The 21,243-nt window shown below is 35.8% G+C and overlaps 5 protein-coding genes across 6 annotated transcripts; 4 read left to right on the forward strand and 1 right to left on the reverse strand.

The window, feature by feature from the left end:
• The first annotated feature begins 1,344 nt into the window (after nucleotides 1-1,344).
• LOC129576969 (protein yellow-like) lies at nucleotides 1,345-7,537 on the forward strand. 2 transcript variants are annotated; one of them, XM_055463226.1, is made up of 3 exons: nucleotides 1,345-1,362; nucleotides 5,040-5,577; nucleotides 6,237-7,537. In XM_055463226.1, the coding sequence occupies exons 2-3, from the start codon at nucleotides 5,112-5,114 to the stop codon at nucleotides 7,325-7,327; spliced, it is 1,557 nt and encodes a 518-aa protein (XP_055319201.1). In that variant the 5' UTR covers nucleotides 1,345-1,362; nucleotides 5,040-5,111; the 3' UTR covers nucleotides 7,328-7,537. The 2 variants fall into 2 exon arrangements, with proteins under 2 accessions (XP_055319201.1, XP_055319200.1); XM_055463225.1 differs by lacking the exon at nucleotides 1,345-1,362 and adding an exon at nucleotides 1,404-1,817.
• A 2,214-nt stretch (nucleotides 7,538-9,751) lies between these two features.
• Nucleotides 9,752-11,760, forward strand: LOC129576970 (uncharacterized). The gene has a single exon (XM_055463227.1). It carries the CDS (start codon nucleotides 10,442-10,444, stop codon nucleotides 11,501-11,503), a length of 1,062 nt encoding a protein of 353 aa, XP_055319202.1. The 5' UTR covers nucleotides 9,752-10,441; the 3' UTR covers nucleotides 11,504-11,760.
• Nucleotides 11,761-12,453: 693 nt separating this feature from the next.
• On the forward strand, nucleotides 12,454-13,464 carry LOC129576973 (adenosine 5'-monophosphoramidase HINT1-like). Its single transcript, XM_055463230.1, has 2 exons — nucleotides 12,454-13,037; nucleotides 13,160-13,464. The coding sequence occupies exons 1-2, from the start codon at nucleotides 12,714-12,716 to the stop codon at nucleotides 13,319-13,321; spliced, it is 486 nt and encodes a 161-aa protein (XP_055319205.1). The 5' UTR covers nucleotides 12,454-12,713; the 3' UTR covers nucleotides 13,322-13,464.
• A 48-nt stretch (nucleotides 13,465-13,512) lies between these two features.
• On the forward strand, nucleotides 13,513-15,056 carry LOC129576972 (uncharacterized). Its single transcript, XM_055463229.1, has 3 exons — nucleotides 13,513-13,875; nucleotides 13,979-14,258; nucleotides 14,331-15,056. Exons 1-3 carry the CDS (start codon nucleotides 13,688-13,690, stop codon nucleotides 14,619-14,621), a joined length of 759 nt encoding a protein of 252 aa, XP_055319204.1. The 5' UTR covers nucleotides 13,513-13,687; the 3' UTR covers nucleotides 14,622-15,056.
• Nucleotides 14,982-16,620, reverse strand: LOC129576971 (angio-associated migratory cell protein). Its single transcript, XM_055463228.1, has 3 exons — nucleotides 16,364-16,620; nucleotides 15,277-16,283; nucleotides 14,982-15,187 (listed from the first exon to the last, which is right to left on the reverse strand). Exons 1-3 carry the CDS (start codon nucleotides 16,473-16,475, stop codon nucleotides 15,071-15,073), a joined length of 1,236 nt encoding a protein of 411 aa, XP_055319203.1. The 5' UTR covers nucleotides 16,476-16,620; the 3' UTR covers nucleotides 14,982-15,070.
• Nucleotides 16,621-21,243: the final 4,623 nt, after the last annotated feature.

Genomic DNA, 21,243 nt, shown 5'->3' on the forward strand with positions numbered 1-21,243 from the left:
TTTATGAAAACACAACCGAATGGAGTGTATTATGAATAATAGATCAATGGCAAGAGTGGCCGATGTATTGTCGCGTATATAGTAGACGAAAGCAGAAGAAGAAACCTGCGACGGGATAAACCGAATGTAATTAGCCATTGAGCATGTTGACAACGTATTCGCATTAAATTAAAATCTTTTTTGCCTTCCTTGTTTATTGCACACACGTACCACACACACATTCGAAGTGTGTGCGCCGCGCGCGATGAAAAATGAAACAATAGCAACAATATGTAAGTCAAACCACAATGTTATTCGAAATAGTAAACGACGTTGAATTTTATTTTGAATTCAACGTCTTGATGATGAGGTTATCTCGACTCCTCGACAAATTGTACGGACTAAAATCGTTAGCGCGAATGCGATCAATTATTTATTAATGCTGCGTGCATATAAAATACGATGTCACACAATATTGCGTCACATTTTCGTAAATCCAAACCCTAACGAACGGGCAACGTCGTATTAATTAAATGTTGTATGCATTCAAAATTATGTGTTTAAAAAGAATAAACTTGACCAAAGACAAAGGAGTAGCAAAAACGGCGCAATCTTCGCAGTGCCAGAATCTTTTTGGAAGTCATTCGATTCTTGCGAATTGATTCTGTGTTCTCTACTTTGATGGAATTCATCATGAATGGTAAATTTAATAATTCATCATACAAACACGAGCTTCACGCGAGAGAAAAAAAAAGTGGCAAAAATTAAGGTCGCGTGATTGGTTGCAAAATGTTTGCGTTTGCTGTTAAGAGTAAAGCGTTTTAGGCTGGAATCGGTCGCGCGCACTCACATCCTCACATCAACTGTGCTCAAGTGGCGATCGAATGAGATGCGTGTGCATACCGTGCCAACAATTGTTCAGCTATGTCAAATTTGTTAATTGCTTCCACATTGACTGTAATAAACAATTGTTTTCATTGTATCGACAGTCGTCGATAGATAGATTTGGTCGTTTTCGTATCTTTATGTTATAAATCGACTCTTTGATCCCAAAACATTCAGATATTGATGGCCTGAAGCCACTTGAATTGTGTTTTGCGTGATTTCGCATCGATTCATCATAAATGTCGAGCCACCGGAATATATCATGGTTGCATCTACATATATGGGCTAAGTGTTCTGTGGTAGTTTTGTTGACATCGTAAATTGTATGTTCGCTGCTAATGTTGTTGTTGCTTTCGTTGTGTGTATTTGTTTGTTTGTTTGACGAATCAGTTTGGCATGAACACCTGATCGCGGCACGGTTCTCCGACGCGGAGCAGTAGCAACATTGTCGCCGTCAACTTTTTACACACAAGCTATATACAGAGAGTGCGATTTGAGGTGGGTATATTTGAATATATAATTCGATGTAACCACTTTTTGACACACTAGTCAATTTTCAGTGCTCGGATCGTGTTGAACACACAAGTTCAGGAGCTAAACACAATTTTAGCGATCACTTTACCCCCGCCGGTCGATTTTATTTTTTCGCTCATCTATTCGTTTTTGGATTTTATGAGATGCTCGTAGTATAAATCGATTGCATTTCGTGTCGAGTTTTCAAGACTGTCGAAAAGGGAATTCATCGAAATATTTTCATTTGTGGCTTTTTTTTTTTTAAAGCAAAGGAAGTGATTTTTTTTGTGTGAAATTTGGTGCTCTTCGGACAATTTCGAACAATTTGAAATTGTTGAAGAAAAAGACATTTTTATTCAAATCGAAAGTGAAAAAGATTGAATTGTTGCATTGAACAAAAAGAACATTAGTTTTGTGAACTGAAAATATTGGATAATTTTGTAAGTGAAATAAATTGATATGTTGTGTTTTACCAAAGAGAAATTTGTACATATTTACCAAAATAGTTAATTTGCAAAAATGAACATAGTGAAGCAATTTTGAACTCAATGAGTTGCAATTGAACTTACAACCAGAAAAAAACCTATCCGAATATGAGTTGATCAAAGTGTCTTCTCTGCAATTATTGTCATATGAATTCATATTTGGTCAATTGCAATTGTTACAAATTTGCAATTGGCATTTGTCGAGCGGAAAAACAGCGCCGTTATTTGAATTGATAATTCGCGCAATTGACGATATTCATCTTGATTTGAAGTCGATAGTTGTATTACGTCAAAGTAAAAAAATGTATTCCATCGAAAGGGAGAAAAAAAAGTCATTAATTCATAGAACAGCAGAACAATTGTAATAAATCAAAGGGTTTTTTGCAATGTTTATTTTGAAAAGCAGTATTAGAATGAATCACAAGTTTGACGAGGCTTTTACATTAGAGTTTTATTTTGTATTGAGACAAAGTGTTCGCTGCAAAACAATTGCAGCCTCGCATTTAGAACATTTTATTGTTCTGTACGTGTCTCCTGAATCCATGTTAAATGTTCGCTTTGGCTGGAGTCGAATCATTGGCACTTATTCTGATCGGGTGTCAGCGAAAGATCACACAAATCACGTGAATTAGTCATAAGCATTATGTGTGTTATTTTGCGATTGCTTGCAAATTTAGATCTGGCAAGAGAGACAGAGAGAGACAGAGAGAGAAAGAGAGAGAGAGAGTGGGAGAGAGAGAGAGAGAGAGAGAGAGAGAGAGAGAGAGAGAGAGAGAGAGAGAGAGAGAAAGACAGTAAGTGAGAAATCATGTGCGCATAAGGCATGCAGATGACCCTGCTGACATTAATTACCGCCACACATAGAATATATATGGAAATCATAACAGTAGAACGCCAGAGCATCCGAATGATTTGACTCTATTCTATTGTTGATGTTTCAATACTATGATGTTCGTGAGACGCTTAACGCTACATGAATTCATTAGTAAAAATGAACAAGAAAATTACTCAGACAATTTTTGTTTTCGGCTTGGATGATATTCTATTTGTTTTTCGGTTTACACTTTTGTTTGTTTGTTTGTTTTTTTGGTTCGGTTGTTAGTGCTGCTATCGCTCAAACAAACAGAAATACAAACGTGTTCTTTGTCTTGACAACGTGGATGACAATTACCGCACAGGAATCTTCCAGAATAAACTCCACAACACAAATGTGTAGCAATTAATGAGTGTGACAATGGCGCACAACGAAATGAACACATAAGCGAATCTCACTTTTTGTGATTTTGATAAATGGATTGATCACCTTTGAAAAGGGTGCTCAAAATACAACCGCAAAATAAATGATCTTCGGTGATGATCCTGTTATTTGATGGCCGGTCTTTGCGTCGTATTCTTTTGCAAAAATAAAAATACTTTCAATTGCACGGATTTTATAATTTAGCGTGTAATTAAAGCGGCTAATTATCCCAAGAGGAACTGGTGATGATGTCAGATTTCGAAGAAAACATAATCTCGCAGCATGACCGAAAAGAAACTTTGAATGTCAATGAGACAGTAATTGACACTGAAATAATATTTTCCACAATTTTGATCAGATATCAATTTCGGACGTCCCTATCAAAAAGTGAAATTATTCCAAACGGTCGGTTATTTCAAATCATCTTCTGACTCGATCATTCGAAATTCTACGGATAGCGTAAATGCAACCGAGCAGTTCAGTTTTTCGATGGTCAAGGTCGATTAGTCATTCGTATATATAACCAAAACATAGCCGTAATATAGCTCTATCAGTTTTCGTTGTTTGTAAATAAAATAAATCTTACCATACGAATTACGGAATTGGCCAAGACTATAGAGATATCTTATTTACAATTTTTTTTTTCAATTGACGTTGCAAAACAAAGACGAGAAAGATCGAAATGTTCGATTAACCGTGCAAAAAAAAAAGTTGCGACGGGCGAAAATTAATAACAACAGACAAAAACAGCAAAGACGTAGTAATTCCATCACGGAATGAATATGCTGCGACAAGCCAGATTTGACCAACCAATTATGTATTGTTTAATCTGTGTTTTAGCAAGTACACAACAATGAGTCGTTGGTAACAATAACAGAGCTCATTTGAAGCTACAACATAATGAAAACAAAATTCAAATGAATTCAACAGGCTTATGATCTACGTTTGGATTTGGATTTTTCCATTTACAACGCCATGCTGTCGTAGACGATAAAGTCTTCAACTAATTCATTCATTTAATTATCACAATCAAAAAGTTCGCTCGAGCTAAGATTGCAATTTTTTTCTTCTTCTTTCCGCACAAAAGTCAAACAAACAGCAATCATCTAATTTCCAGCAATTTATCACATTGTTGTGGTCTCGTGATCTGATCCGTTGCATTTTGTACGTAAAAAAATTGATGTTGATGACAAAGAGTAGAACAAACAAAATGCGTACCAAAACAAATCAAAATGATCGTAATGACGGTGTTGGTTTAACATTGAGCGCTGGACACGCGACGCATTTCCAATAAACCGTGAAGACGGTGGGAACAAATTTGAGTGTGTTTCATGCCATTTGTTTTACTTTGGAGAGAGAGAGAGAGAAGGCTCGAAAAAAATGGTTCCATTGTCTGTTTGTTCACATTATGCGCGATCGCATTGTTAGATTGGTTCCCTCAATTCAATTAACAAGTTTACGGCTGTGTCAAATACATAGTTGATCGCTTATAAACAACCCATTAGCTATTTGTTAAAAAAAAAATTTGTCAATGATATCAATCGGTTGTATGTGCGCGCGCGTCCGCGACACTCGCTTCAATATGCAAATTATTTGGTGCTAAAAGTTAAATGCGGCAGATTTTAATCTGTTTAGTCACCTCAAAGGAGGAAACACAATTTACGGTGACTCTCTCATTTGCACTTGATGTATTTTATGTCGTGCTTTTGTGATACAACTTGAGTCATGTAATTGATTTCAGTGGTAAATCAATGTAAAATGATTCAATTTATTGATGAGTTAATAGGATTTACATTCTAACCAGTTTTTATGCACGTTTTCATCCATTTTTTTTTTCGTTTGTCAATTTTCAAATGCATTTCAAACAGTTGATTTAATTTCGTTAGGTATTAAAAATGTGACCGTTAATCTGGAGTTTTTTTTGTCTCATTTCTTTTCAGAACTAGAAAGATCAAACAAAAAGAAAGTTGAAGGATTATAACAAGATTTAGAACCATAGGAACATTGATAAAATGAGAACTTTGCTGGGGATTTTATGTTTCGCTTTGTCCGTTGTGGTGCAAGCACAGCGAAGTTCATTCCCATTGCCCGAGGTGACACCTGAGGAGCGACAATTTCGCGTTGTCTACGAATGGTCAACCGTTGGATTTGCGTATCGTAGCGATATCGAGCGTGGAAATGCCATCTATCTAAATCATTACATTCCACGCAACAATTTGATTTCGGATGTCAAAGCATTTGCAAATCGTTTATACTTGACGGTGCCACGTATGTTGCCGGGCGTTCCGGCAACATTGGGCTGGATTGTCTCACCGAATAACAATGGACGAACTGATCCAGAAATAGAGCCATTCCCATCGTGGGAAATGAACGAAATTGGAAACTGTTCAGCGCTGCAATTTGTGCAAGGCATAGCAATCGACACGGATGGCATCATGTGGGTGGTTGATTCCGGCCGTATTGAAACACTCAGCCAGGGTAAGTTTAATAATCGTCTTGACATGTTCTTTCGAGTTTTTAAATTTTAATTTTCAATATTATGAAGAACCTTTAGGTTCAAATTCGTTAAAATTCATTTTCAACTTTGAGAAAATGTTGCATTGCATATCATTTCATTCAATTTTGAGCTGACTTTCAGTTTAGTTTAAAACATGGTCATGCTAATTTGCCAAAACGTGCTGCTTTTTATTCGAGGTGCGATAACAAGACACTTAGCTGAGTTTAAATTGAATGCGTCTTACCTCGTTAACACGCATAAACGTTTTTTTTTTTTCAAACCGAAACGATTTCATGGGCTAAGCCCATTCTTCTTTTATTTCTTTTTTCTCTGTCCAATGTTATTTGTATTGTACTATTGCGTCGACGTTATTCGAATAACAAACCACAAAATATATTTATATAGAAACGAGTGTAATTTGCTTTAAACGTACCATGTTATTGTATTCACGACTCACCTTCTCAAGCCGAAAAATTATCATGAAAATAATCAAATTTGTCATTTCAAAAAAAAAAAAAAAACGAAAAAAAGACGTTGTAATCATAACAATAATAATTTTCATTTCTTCTTTTTCTTTTTCTGATTCTGTCATTGGCGGGGATATGATTTTGTTGTTGTGACAAATGGAAAATAAAAAAAGGTTCACGACCACATGCGAATTGTTTGCCAAAATTGCTATTGCTTGACTTGAAACGGAACGGTACGATAATTCGACAGTATGAATTCCCAGATGAAGTGGCATCGCGTGGTTCAAATTATCTCAATAAAATTGTCATCGACGATGCATTCGGTGGATTTGCCTACATTACGGACAACAGTGGTGCCGATCCGGGTATTGTCGTTTATTCGAAGCGTTTGAATCGATCATGGAAAATACGGGAGGTAAATTCGATGCGTGCCGCTCGCAGTGCTCAAGATTTTATTATCAATGGGACGAGTTTGAATTTTGCCATTCACATTGATGGCATCGCATTGGGACCATACTATAATCCAGAAACGGGTTTGACACAAAATCAAGGATTACCCACCGCTAGCCAACAACAACGTGGTCAATTGAATTTGCGAGCCAATAATTTCGAACGAAACGTTTACTACAGTCCATTGTCTAGCTACCATTTGTATTCGATTCCGGCATCGTTGCTACGTGATCCCGAATTTGCTCGCCGAGCAACGCCACGCGATATTTTAGCCGCAGTTACCGATGTTGGACTGAAAGTATCACAAACCGATGGCATGATTATGGACAATCGAGGCGTTCTCTATTATGGCCTGTTGAAGGATAATGCCATTGCACAGTGGGACTCTTATCTTCCGTTTACGTATGAAAATCAATTGATCATTGCCAAAGATGATAATTACATTCAATGGGTCGATGGCATGAGTTTTGATGAAGAAGGCTATTTGTATGTGGTTGTCAATCGGCTATTTAATTTCGTTGCCGGACGCCTGAGACCGAATGACATCAATTTCCGAATTCTACGCGCTAAAACTGGAACATTGAGCTATGTGTACACCAATAATGGTGGTTTGGGAGCACGTGCACCTGAAGATATTCTCAATCGTGGTCTCATTTTGAACGATTTTGGCAATGGTATCGCCTCGACAACACCATATTTTAGCTCATTGGAAGGAGCTCGATTCTTCTCCGGCGCAACAATGTCCGCACAATCAATCGCATTAATTTTTGTACTCTCAATCGCCACGATGAGCACCTATTTCATTCGCTTTTAGATTTAAAACAAAAACAACATCAAAAAACGATTAACAATTTAAATGATTTACCTAATTTTAATTAAACGTAATGAACCGAATTTTTCGTATTATCTTTTAAAAATGAACAAAATTGCATCAATACTGTAAATGTGAATAGAGCTTAAGAGGAAATATATTGTTTAATTTAAAACAACAAAATAAACTGAAAAGAACACCATTTTAAGAAGAGTTCGAGTAGTCTTTGGACATTCATTTTCATGAATAAAAAAAGGTTTCCCAATTGAGCTTCTTTAAAAAGGTCAAAAGGTGAGTGTTATAATTGAATTTTAGAAAAACACGGTACAATTACACCGTTCGACAAATTTCAAGAGAACAAATTCTCGCACAAGAGAAATTCCGATGGCGTTTGTTAGAGGACCTCAAAACAAACAATTCTACATCATTAGTTTGTTCGAAACCACGTCTAGATTTTTGTTTATCGATTTCGGTAGTTCTTCTGGGAACCTGAAAAATCAGCGGAATTTTCTTACACTCAAAACATCGTTTTTGCACATTTCTTGGCTGGTATTTATTGAAAATGATTAAAACGATTGAAACTACAATAATTCATTGAATTCAACCTATCTGGTGAGAGCTATGAGGCAAAATGTCGAGAAAATAGTCTATTTTCCCAGTTTTTCGGCCAAAGCTCGAGCAGTATACATTTTTTTCACTTACTATGTTCGGCAATATTGTAGCCAGAGTATAGCTGAGCAATACTCCTGAACATATTAACTCGAAAATTCAACATCCAATCCACTTTATTGGCTCAAAATCACTTTTCGCTATAAAACGGTATTTTTGTGCATTTTCGAAGTCCTGAAACTTCTCAACTGCTTAAAATAGAGCAATACTGCCTGAAGAAACTTTTTAGTACTCCTCAAGAAATTTTCAGGCCAAGTACTAAAAAGTACTAAAAGTGTACTAAAAAGTACTAAATTGTTTTAAACACTTTGGATGGCTCCGGTCAACTCTGGGTGATGAAAAACTCTACTAACTCGTGTTAAATACTCCGTTTTGGACCGTAGTAAACATTTGTGACCGGTACTTAGTTGAAAAATTGAAATTTAAATCGAAAAGGTCATGGTCCGAAGATGTTACAATTTAATGGATTATGCTGGTCATTTTTTGATTGAAACTTCAATTTTCCGGATAAGTACCAAACACTAGTGTTTACTACGGTCCAAAACGGAGTATTTAACACCAGTTAGTAGAGTTTTTCACCACCCAGAGTTGACCGGAGCCATCCAAAGTGTTTAAAACAATTTAGTACACTTTTAGTACTTTTTAGTACTTGGCCTGAAAATTTCTTGAGGAGTACTAAAAAGTTTCTTCAGACACTATTGCTCTATTTTAAGCAGTTGAGAAGTTTCAGGACTTCGAAAATGCACAAAAATACCGTTTTATAGCGAAAAGTGATTTTGAGCCAATAAAGTGGATTGGATGTTGATTTTTCGAGTTAATATGTTCAGGAGTATTGCTCAGCTATACTCTGGCTACAATATTGCCGAACACAGTAAGTGAAAAAAATGTATACTGCTCCAGCTTTGGTCGAAAAACTGGAAAAATAGACTATTTTCTCGACATTTTGCCTCATAGCTCTCACCAGATAGGTTGAATTCAATGTATTACTATTGTAGTTTCAATCGTTTTAATCATTTTCAATAAATACCAGCCAAGAAATGTGCAAAAAACGATGTTTTGAGTGTAAGAAAATTCCGCTGATTTTTCAGGTTCCCAGAAAAACTACCGAAATCGATAAAAAAAAATCTAGACGTGGTTCCGGACATTCTAATGATTCTGATTGAGGTCCTCTAACAAACGCCATTGGAATTTCTCTTGTGCGAAAACATGTGTTGTACGGTGTTATCACACATTTCATCCTATTTTCGTAGAGAAAAAAAATGAGGTGCATAACAAAGTCTATTTATGGGAGGAGTAATGATATTTTTCGTCCTAACAAATCTATAAATTCTTATCTTTCAATTCAATTCTGAATTATTTACCATTTAGCATCAAATGATCTAGTTACGTTTCAAATCATGGTCCATGTCAACTCAATGCACTCTGCAATCAACATGAATCTGCCTTAACCGACGTAAAACTTCTCATCAATTTATCTATCGGATAAATTGAGTGACGACTTTTGCAGTCAAAGTCTTAAATTTAACGCGTAACAGTTAACGCTTCACATAGCCTTTGTCCCTTTGGAAACGTTTACCAAAGGTTATCCTGGACCGTTTACTATAGACTACTATAAGCATTTCCATCTTGGTTGTATGACTGCTTTCGTTTTCATATTCCTACTATTGTGATTACCTCATAATTTACGAAAAGAGCCAGGTTTTTAACGAGGCGAGAACTGAAAGTTATCGAAAGTTACTGTTACTATTGTTCATTATTTATAAAAATTGTAACAGTCTTGCACTCTTTTCCGGCCAAACCTTTAACAAAACCCACATTATATTCAGCCAGAGCTTGGCGGTGTTTAATAAAATAAAATAAAAATAAAAAACGGTCATGATGAACTCGTTATTCCGAACAAACCGGTGGAAATTTAAAAAAATAATAGGAAATGATTGAAAACCAAAGTGATTTGAGCTTTTACGTCAAGTGCGTACTTTATTTAAATATCGATACACGCAAATGACAGTTGATTTTGACATAGCTTCTTATATTCACGAATCGTATTTACGTCGGCAAAAAAGCACGGCAACTACTAAGAAACTCGGTATTCAAATAATAATTGAAAGTCAATTGAATTCCGCCAAAACATGGGAAAGTGATGGTGATTTGTGTCTGTATCAATTTATGAGAAAATGTGTTTATATAAATGGCATTTGAATTTTTTGGAATGCGTGAATCACACGAGTCATTAATAAAAGCAACTGTAAATGTTTTATATATCATATGTTCTTGTTATAAAAATAGGGATTCTTTGCGTGTGTGAAAGCCTGTCCAATGTTGTTGCACTTCATTGTATTCAGCAGACGCAAGGAATGACATCATTCATTCGTTTTGTTTCATTTAAGGAGTGTTTAGTATCTGTTCCAAAGCGAAATATGTTGTGCGGAATTATGAAGCCGGCTCGACATGGCTTCCATGAATCTTGATTGTTTGGAAACAGTTTTTCGTTTTAAAGTGAACATTGATAGCCTCGAAGCAGGTGAAATATTGTCTCCAGAAATCAAACTAAGCAAATTATCTTGGAAAATTAAATTGTGTAAACAAATGAGTGATGACGTCAATTTCCTCGGGATTTTCTTAGTGTGTGAGCCACCATCCGATATTGGCATTGCAAAATGGTTATGTAATGTGCGTGTCGTTTTTAAGCTGCTATCATTTGCATCAACCGAAAAAGAGATTATCAGACTATTTTCAAAGAAGGAGTTCAATCAAGAGTGTCTATCGCATGGTGTTGGTGAATTTTGTTTGTGGAATGATTTGTTAGAGTCAAAAAATCAATATGTACGCGACAACGAAGCAACATTTGAAGTGGAAATACTGACAAATCCATTGAATTGTATCAAAATGATGGAAATAGAACAAATGTCCGTGAAACTTCGCGTCGTTGTGGAAAATGTCAGTAAATTGGGCAACACATATTCACCAGAAGTGATTGTACGCGGTATTCGATGGAGAATCCAAACGAGAAAAGAAGATGAACATTTTGCCGTTTATTTATGGGCGATTGAAGAGGATATGGATATGAATTGGTGTTGGGAAGTTGAATACTCATTTAAATTACTTTCGTTCAACAGCAAAATCGAACCAGTCGATTGTAAAACTACATCAGATGTGTTTCGCTGGGGCACACCATCATGGGGATATGGCAAGCTAATAAAATGGTCGGAATTCATGGATCCCAAGAAAAGATTCGTTCGTAATGATACGGCCATCATTGAGGTCAAATTCGCTGTCAAATCACCGAAACCATTGTGGGAATGCGAAAAGAATCCGCCAAAAATTGCATCCGCACTGGAGTGCTCGATTTGCTTTGAAAAATTCTGCGGCAGAGAAATATTGGCCACGAAATGTGGCCATTTATTTTGCGGTGATTGTATTTATAGATCGATTGAAGACCGGCAAAAGTGTCCGATGTGTAATGCCACCGCTGTTGTTCAAGACCTTCGGCCTATTTTCTTCTCGTGGTAGATCAACACACATCAACCAATGAACGGCGCAGTGAGCATCGAATTGAATTCGTGATATCAGTGGGTTTAAGATTATGAAAAATATAAAAAAATACCTTCTACCTCATTTGAATTATGAAGATTTTATATCTAATGATTATTTTTCTAGAATTTACATTTTTATCATACAAATTGAACAAAATAACAAAAACTATTATTTTTGAACCAAAGAAGTAAACAAGAGAAATTAAACTGTGAAATATAAATTAAATGGAAAAATTTGATTTCTTTTATTTTTTTGTGAAAATTGTTAAATGCAGTTTGTCTTTCGTTAGTTCTAGTTTTCCTGTTTTAGGTCTAGAAATGATTTTTTCGGAACTAAATATTGTTTTAGATGGACAAAGTGAACTTTCTCCATCATCGCTTAAATAGAAACGAGATGGTTTGTGTTCGCTAAGGTAAGGGAAAATGAAAAATGACAAAAATCTTCCTTCATATGGATCGAAGACAGCCTCTGTGAACTTACTGCCTGGGGGATACTCGTAATGGAGCTCATATGAATAATGAATTTCTACGCAATTTTCAAATATATTTTCTACATATGAGTAGTTTAGAGTGAAAATGTAATACAGAAAAGTTGCACAGATAAATGTCGATGAAGAATGAGCGTAAAAGGGATAGCTTACTATATACTGTACAGTAAACTATAGTGAACTATATAGCTATCTCTTTTCATTTGACATTTTTCCGCGCAACTTTTCTGTATTACATTTTCGCTCTAAACTACTCATTTAATCCACTATTTGTAGGTAAACTCATATTAACACTGTTCATATGGGTTGTGAGTTGTTATTTGTACATTTTTTGTTGTTGTTTCGTTATTTATTTGTTATTAATATGTTGTTGTACAGACTCTGGAATTTGAAAAGGGATATAAAAAAAACATCTTCAAACTGTTTCCTCATTTATCTGCCAGATGGCATATTTTGTTCATTGAAATTTGATTCTTAGCAAACATATTTGTATTATTGCGGTATATTTAAACTAAAATCAGACAAGTTAAACATAAACATTTAATAATATATGAATTTGTATTGCAGAAATATACTTAGTGCTCGAATACATCGCTGAATACAACTTAGTACTTAACTAAATTTGATAACAAAAAGTCATTTGACATCACGTAATTTGTTTTCATTTCAAACATTTGTTTTTTTGCCATCAGAATCAAAATGTTCGTTAGGCTGTGGCCGATTGCACGACAAATAAGTGCGTCAAATCGGCAACTAATAAAGAATATTCGTCCCTTGCATTTGAGTACGCCGTTGCAATCTGATGAAATAGAAAAAGCGAAGAAAGCAGCTTCAACCGGTCGAGCAAATGAGTCAACTATATTCGATAAAATCATAAACAAAGAAATCCCCGTTAAGTTGCTGTATGAAGACGAAAAATGTTTGGCATTCAATGACATTGCTCCTCAAGCTCCGGTCCATTTTTTGGTGATACCAAAGCGACGAATCGATATGGTTGAAAACGTAACCGAGAATGATGACAATGTGAGATTTTCACTTGAATATTGACCAAAGTTAACCAAAATTTCAGCTAAATAAAAACTAAAGCGAATTTTGAATGTTCTTCATGGATTATATTGTCATAAGTAATTTCCTTGTCAATTCAGCTTTTAGGTCATGTGATGCGTGTTGCCGGTCATTTGGGGAAAAAACAAGCGCCTAAAGGCTTTCGATTAGTTGTAAATAACGGATTGGAAGGAAGTCAAAGCGTATATCATCTGCATGTTCATGTGCTAGGAGGCAGACAAATGAAATGGCCACCGGGCTAATACATTGATTTATTTGATTTAATCGCTTTTTTTTTGGGTAATAAAATCAACAACTGTTATACTTTCGCACTGACTTAGACAGAAAAATAAAGAGCAAACTATATCCTAACCTCACTTTTTCCACATAAACATAAAAAACTAAACGCTTTTGCTTGTGTTAGTGTTTGAAATGCTAACAAGAGAACTGTCAAAATTCCCGATATGTCAATAAATCCACAAAGGTCAAAACACAACTAAATGCTTGTTTTCACCAAAATTGTTTCTAATGAAATCACACACGAAAACCGGTTAGCAAAATTCAGATAGTAAAAATTATTAAACAATAAACAATTGCGGCGCAGAAATATATATAGATATAAGTGAATAATGAAAGCAACACAAGCGGATCGGCGTCAAGAATTCAGCACGCTCTCCGATTACTATTCAGACAACGAACATCCGAATGGTTTGGATTTCAAGGAAGTGAATAAAATCGCAAAATATCGAGAGGCAATCACAAAACTGCAACGGCGGTGTGAAAATTTGTCACAAAACAATGAACGATTGGTGCGAAGGTAAGCGATGAACGACTGTTTTTTTTTTCTATTTCCGTTGTTGTTGTGTGTGTGTTTGTATCATAAACAAGAGTGATACAATGTTTTGCCGCTTGAATTGCAGGTTACACTATGTGAAGCGGATAACAATGCGAAAGAAGCGTGATGTTGATTTGCTAAAGGCTCGTTTGGATGTGTACAGCGATGAATGGCGAACAGCACAACCGGATCCAATAACAAAAGTTAAAATGCCCACAAATCTGACGCCGACGGGCAAAGTGCGGAAACCACGCTTAAAAAAGAACAATGTCTCATCAGCAAATGCTCAAAATAATACCGATGCCGACATAAAACCGCTCGTCGATGGGAAATTATCAAAACGAAAACGATCAAAATCGGATAAGGTGAGTTTTGTTGAATTTTCATCCTTAGTCCATTTGGATATAACACATTTCCAATCAATTTTTTACATACAGGAAAAAGATCCAAATGCACCAAAGCGACCGGCCAATCCATTCTTTCAGTTTTGCCAAGAGCAACGTTCCATTCTCATGGACGAATTGAACAGTGAGTTACAGCCAGGGCAGCCGGAGTTGTCGAAACAGGAACTCACACGGCAATTGGCACAACGATGGCGCTCCATGGATTCGGCCACAAAACAAATTTACGTGAACAAATACGAGAGTTCCAAGCAAAAATACAACATGGAAATGCAGACATACAAAAAAGATGCACTGCTGCCGAATGCGTCGATAAATTTAAAATAGCACGTAATAGCTTTAGGTTGTGAAGTGAAATTCGAATGTAAGCAGCTGAGAGTAATTATCAGAGAAAATTCGATTTTACGTATTTTTTTCTTTCGTTCTCTGGAATGGATGAGCCGTTTTTAAATTAAGTCTTTGTATAATTCAATCAGCTAATTAAAACAAACACACACAATATCATGTTAATATTTTAAGATCATATACCGTTTTCTCCATTGGCACATTGCGTGCGAATTTTGCGTCTTGAGCCATTTTATATACACATGCAAGCATACCCATTTTTTGTCTCTTCTATCTCACTTCATCAAATTCGATTGTCGCTTAGATAAATGGATATATATATACACAGAAATACAAACCAAGTTCGGAATTATTGTAAATTTTAATTATGTACATAGATTAAATTCGTTTTTGAAAAAGAAAAAAAAATAAACGAAATTAATTGGAGGCTTTTACGAGTCTAGTTTGAAAATTTTAGCCGTTCTATCTTCCGACGTCGTTAGCACTTGATTTGTTGACGTTTTGTATTTGATGTCATACAATTCGGCTGCATGACCTTCCAGGTGATTCTGTGAATACAACGGAAATTGTTATTTCGATTTGCTTTTGATCATTTTTGTCATTTCTAAAAATGAAACCAATCTTCCAAGAAAATTACCTTGCTAGCTCCATTTCGTCCGTCAAAAATGCGTATGGATCCATCGAGTGTGGCACAAAGAACGGCATAATTTGGTCCCCAAACAATTTTCGTTATTCCGGTTGGATCGTCATTTTGGCATTGAAAACGGATTGCTTGTCGATTCACGTCCCACAATGACACCTTTCCTTCAAGTGTGCCACAGGCCAAAAGTTTTAAATCGTCATTTTTCTCAGATGAAAAAGCGAGAGCCTCCACTGAACCGGCGCTTGGAAATAGATTGGTCAATGGTCCGTTGCTGTTTGCAATCATAATTTTGCCATCTTCACTACCCGTCAAGAATCGGCCATTGTCCGGATCAGCGGCAATGCTTGTAATTGATCCACTGTGTCCAAGTGTTGTATTCTCTTCATAGTTCTGAATGACTGTGCTCGACTTGATATCCCACAGTTTAACGCAACCGTCCGAATATCCGACGATCAGGCTTTTACCATCAGCAGTGAGTTGTCCGACTTCTGTTTTGCTTCCATTTCCCTGAAGCACTTTACAATCACCGGATGGTATCCGCCAAACGTATGTCTCGCCGGTGTCTGAACCGGCAAACAGTACACTCGCCGCAATGTGCCATTGCAACCAGCTCATGTCACCCATTTCGAATTCCCATACTTTTTTGTAATCCTGAGACAGTTTGAACACTTGAATATATCCGGCCATATCACCAGTTGCCAAGTAATTGCCATCGGCACTGAATTCGGCCGCAATAATCGAATCTTTATGGCCTTCAACGGCGAACACCACATTTCCTGTTTCGGTTGACCAAACGTATGCTTTGTCATCCTCGCCACCAGTCACAGCCAGATTTTGTGTCGGATGGAATGAACCACAAAATACAGGACCTTCATGTGTTGAGAATGTTAGCACAGAATCATCTCTAGTTGGCACATATTCTTCGTCAATATTCTCATTCACACCAGCTGCCTCATCATCATCGTCACTTTCAGCTTCCAGTGCATTTAACACTTCATCCGCTGGAAAATAATCCATTTTACCATCATTCAGCATTACAACACAATTCAAATTAATTTTAAAGCAATTTTGAACTACTTACCATCACCAACGTATATCAATTCATCGTCTTCTCCATCATCATCCATATCCTGATCTTCATTCATATCATCTCGTTCGAAAAAAGGCGACGATGGCGGCGTATTTTCTCTCATTTTTCACCTTTTTCCAAGAAACAATAAACCACTCGAATCAATTGATACACTGAAATCCAATTATTATCTATGCAGCGGCAACAATAAAACAACAACGTGCTCTTGTTATTTACGCGAGTGTGCTTTACCCGTTCAAAAGACTTTGACAATTGTATTGTGTCAATTTAGACAATTTAACCTCAATGTGTACTTAAATTTTCATTCGTTCAACGTCTGCTATGAATCATTTTGTACGTTAATGGAATATGATTTAGTTTCTAATGAAGCAAACCAAACATTTTAATTGGGAATGTTTAATGAATTGAAATAATTTACATTTACAATGATCTATTCCAAATGGGTATTTTCAAAAAGCACCAAGAATTTTTCTTTGTTTAAGGACTAATCAGTGGATGGCAGAATATTTTCAAATGAGACATCAATCATATAAACAATTGTTATCGTCTGTCCTCTCATTTTCAACCTAAGTGAGTTAATGCATTTTCACATTCGAAAATTGAAATTTTTCTTCAGAAAAAAAAAACACATTCGGGTTCGCATTGAAGAGAAAAATTTCGAATTAATTCGCGCAATGAATGCTTTGTGTGTCGACTGCTGCTGCCGCCAAACGACAACTGTATCAATCACACGTTGGCTATTGTCAGTTGCACGGGCTGAAATTTCAAATTAATGTGGTGGCACACATGCGATTTACATGTTTGTGAGGTATATATTTGGTACGCGATTGAATGTGTGTATCTCAGTTCTTTTCATTGTTGTTATTGTGCCATTGTATTGACAGAAGCCGCGCGTTAGTTCGTTTTTGTGTAGCATTTTTTTTATACATATGTAATATTTGGATTATTCACTTGAATTATCGTTTCTTTTTGTCGGTTGTAGCAAGGACGGTATCGTTGTGCCGAAAAAATTCCAGCAATTTAAATTTAATCGCAAAAATTATTTCTTTAAATGCATTCAATTGCACGGTGTTTGTGGAAATCAATAGAAATTGTTAAATAGTGATTGAGCGGATTTTGATTTTTTTTTCCTTCATTTTTCGCTCTCTTATTCTAAAAGTCTGCAAAAAGAAACAACAACAAATCAAAACTGATAAAGTTAGAACCGTCTAGTGTTTATTTTGCCATAGTTCATTCACAAAGTGATAAGTTTACAATAGCATTGTAGTCATTACGAGTAAATAAACGTCGATATTGTGAAAAGGGCTGAAAATAGATTTCCATAATAGTCATCAAGAATTTGCGATATCAAAGGAAAAGGGAGAGAGAGAGAGAGAGAGAGAGAGAGAGAGAGAGAAGAAAGAAATCAGTAACCGAAAATGAGTCGTTCAAGTAAGTACAATTCGAAGAAATCACAGACGAGAACATGCTTAATATTCGAGTATATTTGATTTATGTGTGTGAGTTATTTTCGTTGTTTTTTTTCGGTATGAAAGAAGAAAAAAACTAGGAAACAACTAAAGAAGAACTGGAAGCGTGATTTTTGGCATCAAACTCGGAAGCACAAAGCATAGCTCCTTTTTATTAGTCTCCTAACATTTACATTGTAGTATTCTCGAGTATTCTTCTATAGTATTTGTCGCACTGACTGCCAAACCCAAAAACAGAAATCAACAAGAACAGTTTCGTTTCGTTTCTTCATTCATATTTCTCTACAGCGGCAGTAGATTACATGGCTAGAGTGTTATTCTAATTATAAAGTGTTTCACTGATATTATCAGTTAAAATTCATATTTGACATAACTTGATTGTGTGGTCGCCGTTGTCGGTTGGATTTTTCATTCGGGTCTTGCTGCACGCATATACCACACATAGAAAAATGGGCGAGAGAGAGAGAGAGAGTGTGTGTGTACGGCGTTCGCATGCTACTCTTTTTGATTGTCGCAAAATGATGCGCATTCACTTTCGTTTTCAATTTTGTGTGTGTGTGTGTGTGTGTATTGTGTGTGAGTGTGATTCACGCTACGGGTTTTCTTCATCGTTTTTCGGCTGAACATTCTTCATAGAGTCATAGAGATATTTTTGTGTTCCTGGAAGTTCCCCCTCACCTATGCACACGCTATCGGTGTGTGTTGATATGACGATGCGGATAGGTTTGTCGTGACAAAACAAATACAACAATGAAACGACCGAACTATGAACGGTTTTAGGTCAGACTCCGAGAATTGAACAAAGTAAAATGCTACTATATCCATTTAATACCTATGGGAACGTCGAGGTGTTGATGTTGCATGTATTGAATTTGATTAAAGCACAATGCTAGTCTATTTAATTGAGACATGAAACGAATGCATAATAAAGTGCATCATATTTGAAAATTGTAGCATTTAAATACGCTACTCCAATACACGCAAACAACGAAAAATGTAAGAAAAAAAAAATAAAGTAGTGATTCAACCCAACCAATCATATCTCTGGTTAAATAACATTATGCTTACAATTTTTTTTCCCTTACGGCTGAGCAATTTCTATTCGTGAAATCTTATCGACACTGGCGCGTTTTTTGTGTGTTGCTGTTGTTGTTCTATTTTCAAGCGTTTTATCCAGTGAACATTACCCATTGCAAACGTTTCATTTCTCTATTCACAAAATACACGAGAGAAACGTGTATATAATGAAAGATCGACGTGTGCTCCGGTCACTTTTCAACAGATAAATATTAAATGCGACGTGATCAATTTACACACACTTCAGTTGCTTTAAGTAGACATGGACGGTATGTGTGTTTTTTTCTTTTTCACTCTTTCGGCTTCTCTCAACGCTCAGTTTGGCATTGAATTAATAAATTGATACTCAATTATTCAGAGGGAAAAAATTTGCAATGCGAAACTGAAACATCACATTGACTGTTTGCAAACGTTGCCTAGGCTAGAAGATCTATGATCGCATACGTTGTTGAAACTTGCTTAACGCTTTTGTTGTATTGTTTACGAAGGAAATACGATTCATATCACACAAAAGCAGCTCTGCAAATATCTTCTAAGCATATTGTCACGTGTCTGAACTAGTTAGCAACAATCAAAATATCGAAAAACAATGAATTGTTCAGAAGTATCGGGAGAAGTTATATCTGAAAGAAAGACGAAAAAAAAGAACGAAAAATAGCCTGTGTGGCGATACAAACAATTCTGTCATATTTTGATGCGAATGAAGAGTGTGCAGCAAAATAATGCAATGAAGAATAGAATTCTTAGTGATTCATTTTTTGCATTAATTAGACATTGAAATTTACTTCTGACAGCGCTTAAATTAATTGATCGACAAGAATACTAAGTGGAATTGACCCAGTACTCTAAATTCAAATATTCGCACTTGGCTCAATTGAAAATCGCATTCATTCCCTTTCTCTCCCCTTTTTTGTTATTTTTCTGCTGGTGGATACAAAGAACAACCGAATGATGTGGTGACGATCAAACTGACTGGTTGATGTGAACTAACCGTAATATGACTAACATAGTCAATACAACACTTTGGGAATAACAAACAATAATTGCAACGTTATTCTCATTGTTGACGAACATTTATCGAATAAACCTATTTAAAATTCTGCCATTTAAATTCATAAGAGTGGCGCACGTTCAATAGGCAACAGCATTTTTTAGAGAGCATACTTGTTCATAGAGTTTTTTTCATCAATTTTTTCCACTCTTTCTCTCTCCCTCTTTCTCTCTTCCTTCCTTTCTTTCTTTCTCTCCCTGTCCCTTTCCTTGTCTTTCTTTCCTCTCTGGATTCAGTAACGAGCTGCCTATATGATGAGCTCAGTGACATGAATGAATTTACACACACACACACAAAAACAAAGCTAGGTAAATTAACTGAAAATCGAACGGTAAATCGGAACAAGTAGAAGAAGGCACAAGTATGCAATGAATTTCAATCAGAGATGCCATGGAAAATACATTCGAAATTAGCGATTCAATGAACGCACACAAGCCAATTCGAAAAAAAAATGTGCATCCCGTTTTTTTCTCCTACGTAGGCATTGTGTCATATACAAGAATTACGCACTATCCAAAAGCGTTATGATGACACTTGTACATTTAGAACATGAACTCATTACTCAATCGCCTCATTTGATTAAATATTCATATTTGAAATATCATCAAATTTGAAAAGTTTCAATCTAACGGGTCAGAAAACTTAGTGCGTATAGAAAACATAAATCGGAATATATTGAGTTCTGCGTATCTGTTGATCATTCTTCCTTTGATGATAGTATTGCTATCGTAAATGATAGCCTACTCACGAATACACAAACACCGATAAAAATACCAATTGCCCAGAGTTAAAAACTCACATGAAAAACTTGACTCATGCCAAAACTACGCGTTTTTATAATCAATGGTCATTTTTGTATGTTTGCATCCTATTTTTACATTTCGAAATAATGTTTACTTTATTCTTTATCTGCTCATTTCATGTGTTTTCCATATTTAAGCACCCGCATATGTGCCATGGCATACAATGACTTCATTCAAAAAAGCACTGATTTCTTACTCAAAGTTATTTGAAATGGTTGGAAATAAAAATTTGTTGCTTTTTTTTTCTGCTCTGCGTCAATTGCTGCATTATCCAAATGAATCGTTAAGAATAAAAGTAATGGTCGAGATTTTAAGCTTGGTAAATTGTAGTGAATGTCGTAATAAATTCAATTAAATGCGAGTATATCCGATTTGAATGGGCTCACACATCAAAGTCAACCCATAAATTTTTAAATACTTTTTATCGTTGAAAAATCCGAATTCAAACAATTTTCTTTAGCTCTTAACGAT

This window comes from Sitodiplosis mosellana, unplaced genomic scaffold, assembly GCF_009176505.1.
Source record: "Sitodiplosis mosellana isolate CC-2019 unplaced genomic scaffold, AAFC_SMos_1.0 Smas_scaffold_6191, whole genome shotgun sequence".
Lineage (NCBI taxonomy): Eukaryota > Metazoa > Arthropoda > Insecta > Diptera > Cecidomyiidae > Sitodiplosis > Sitodiplosis mosellana.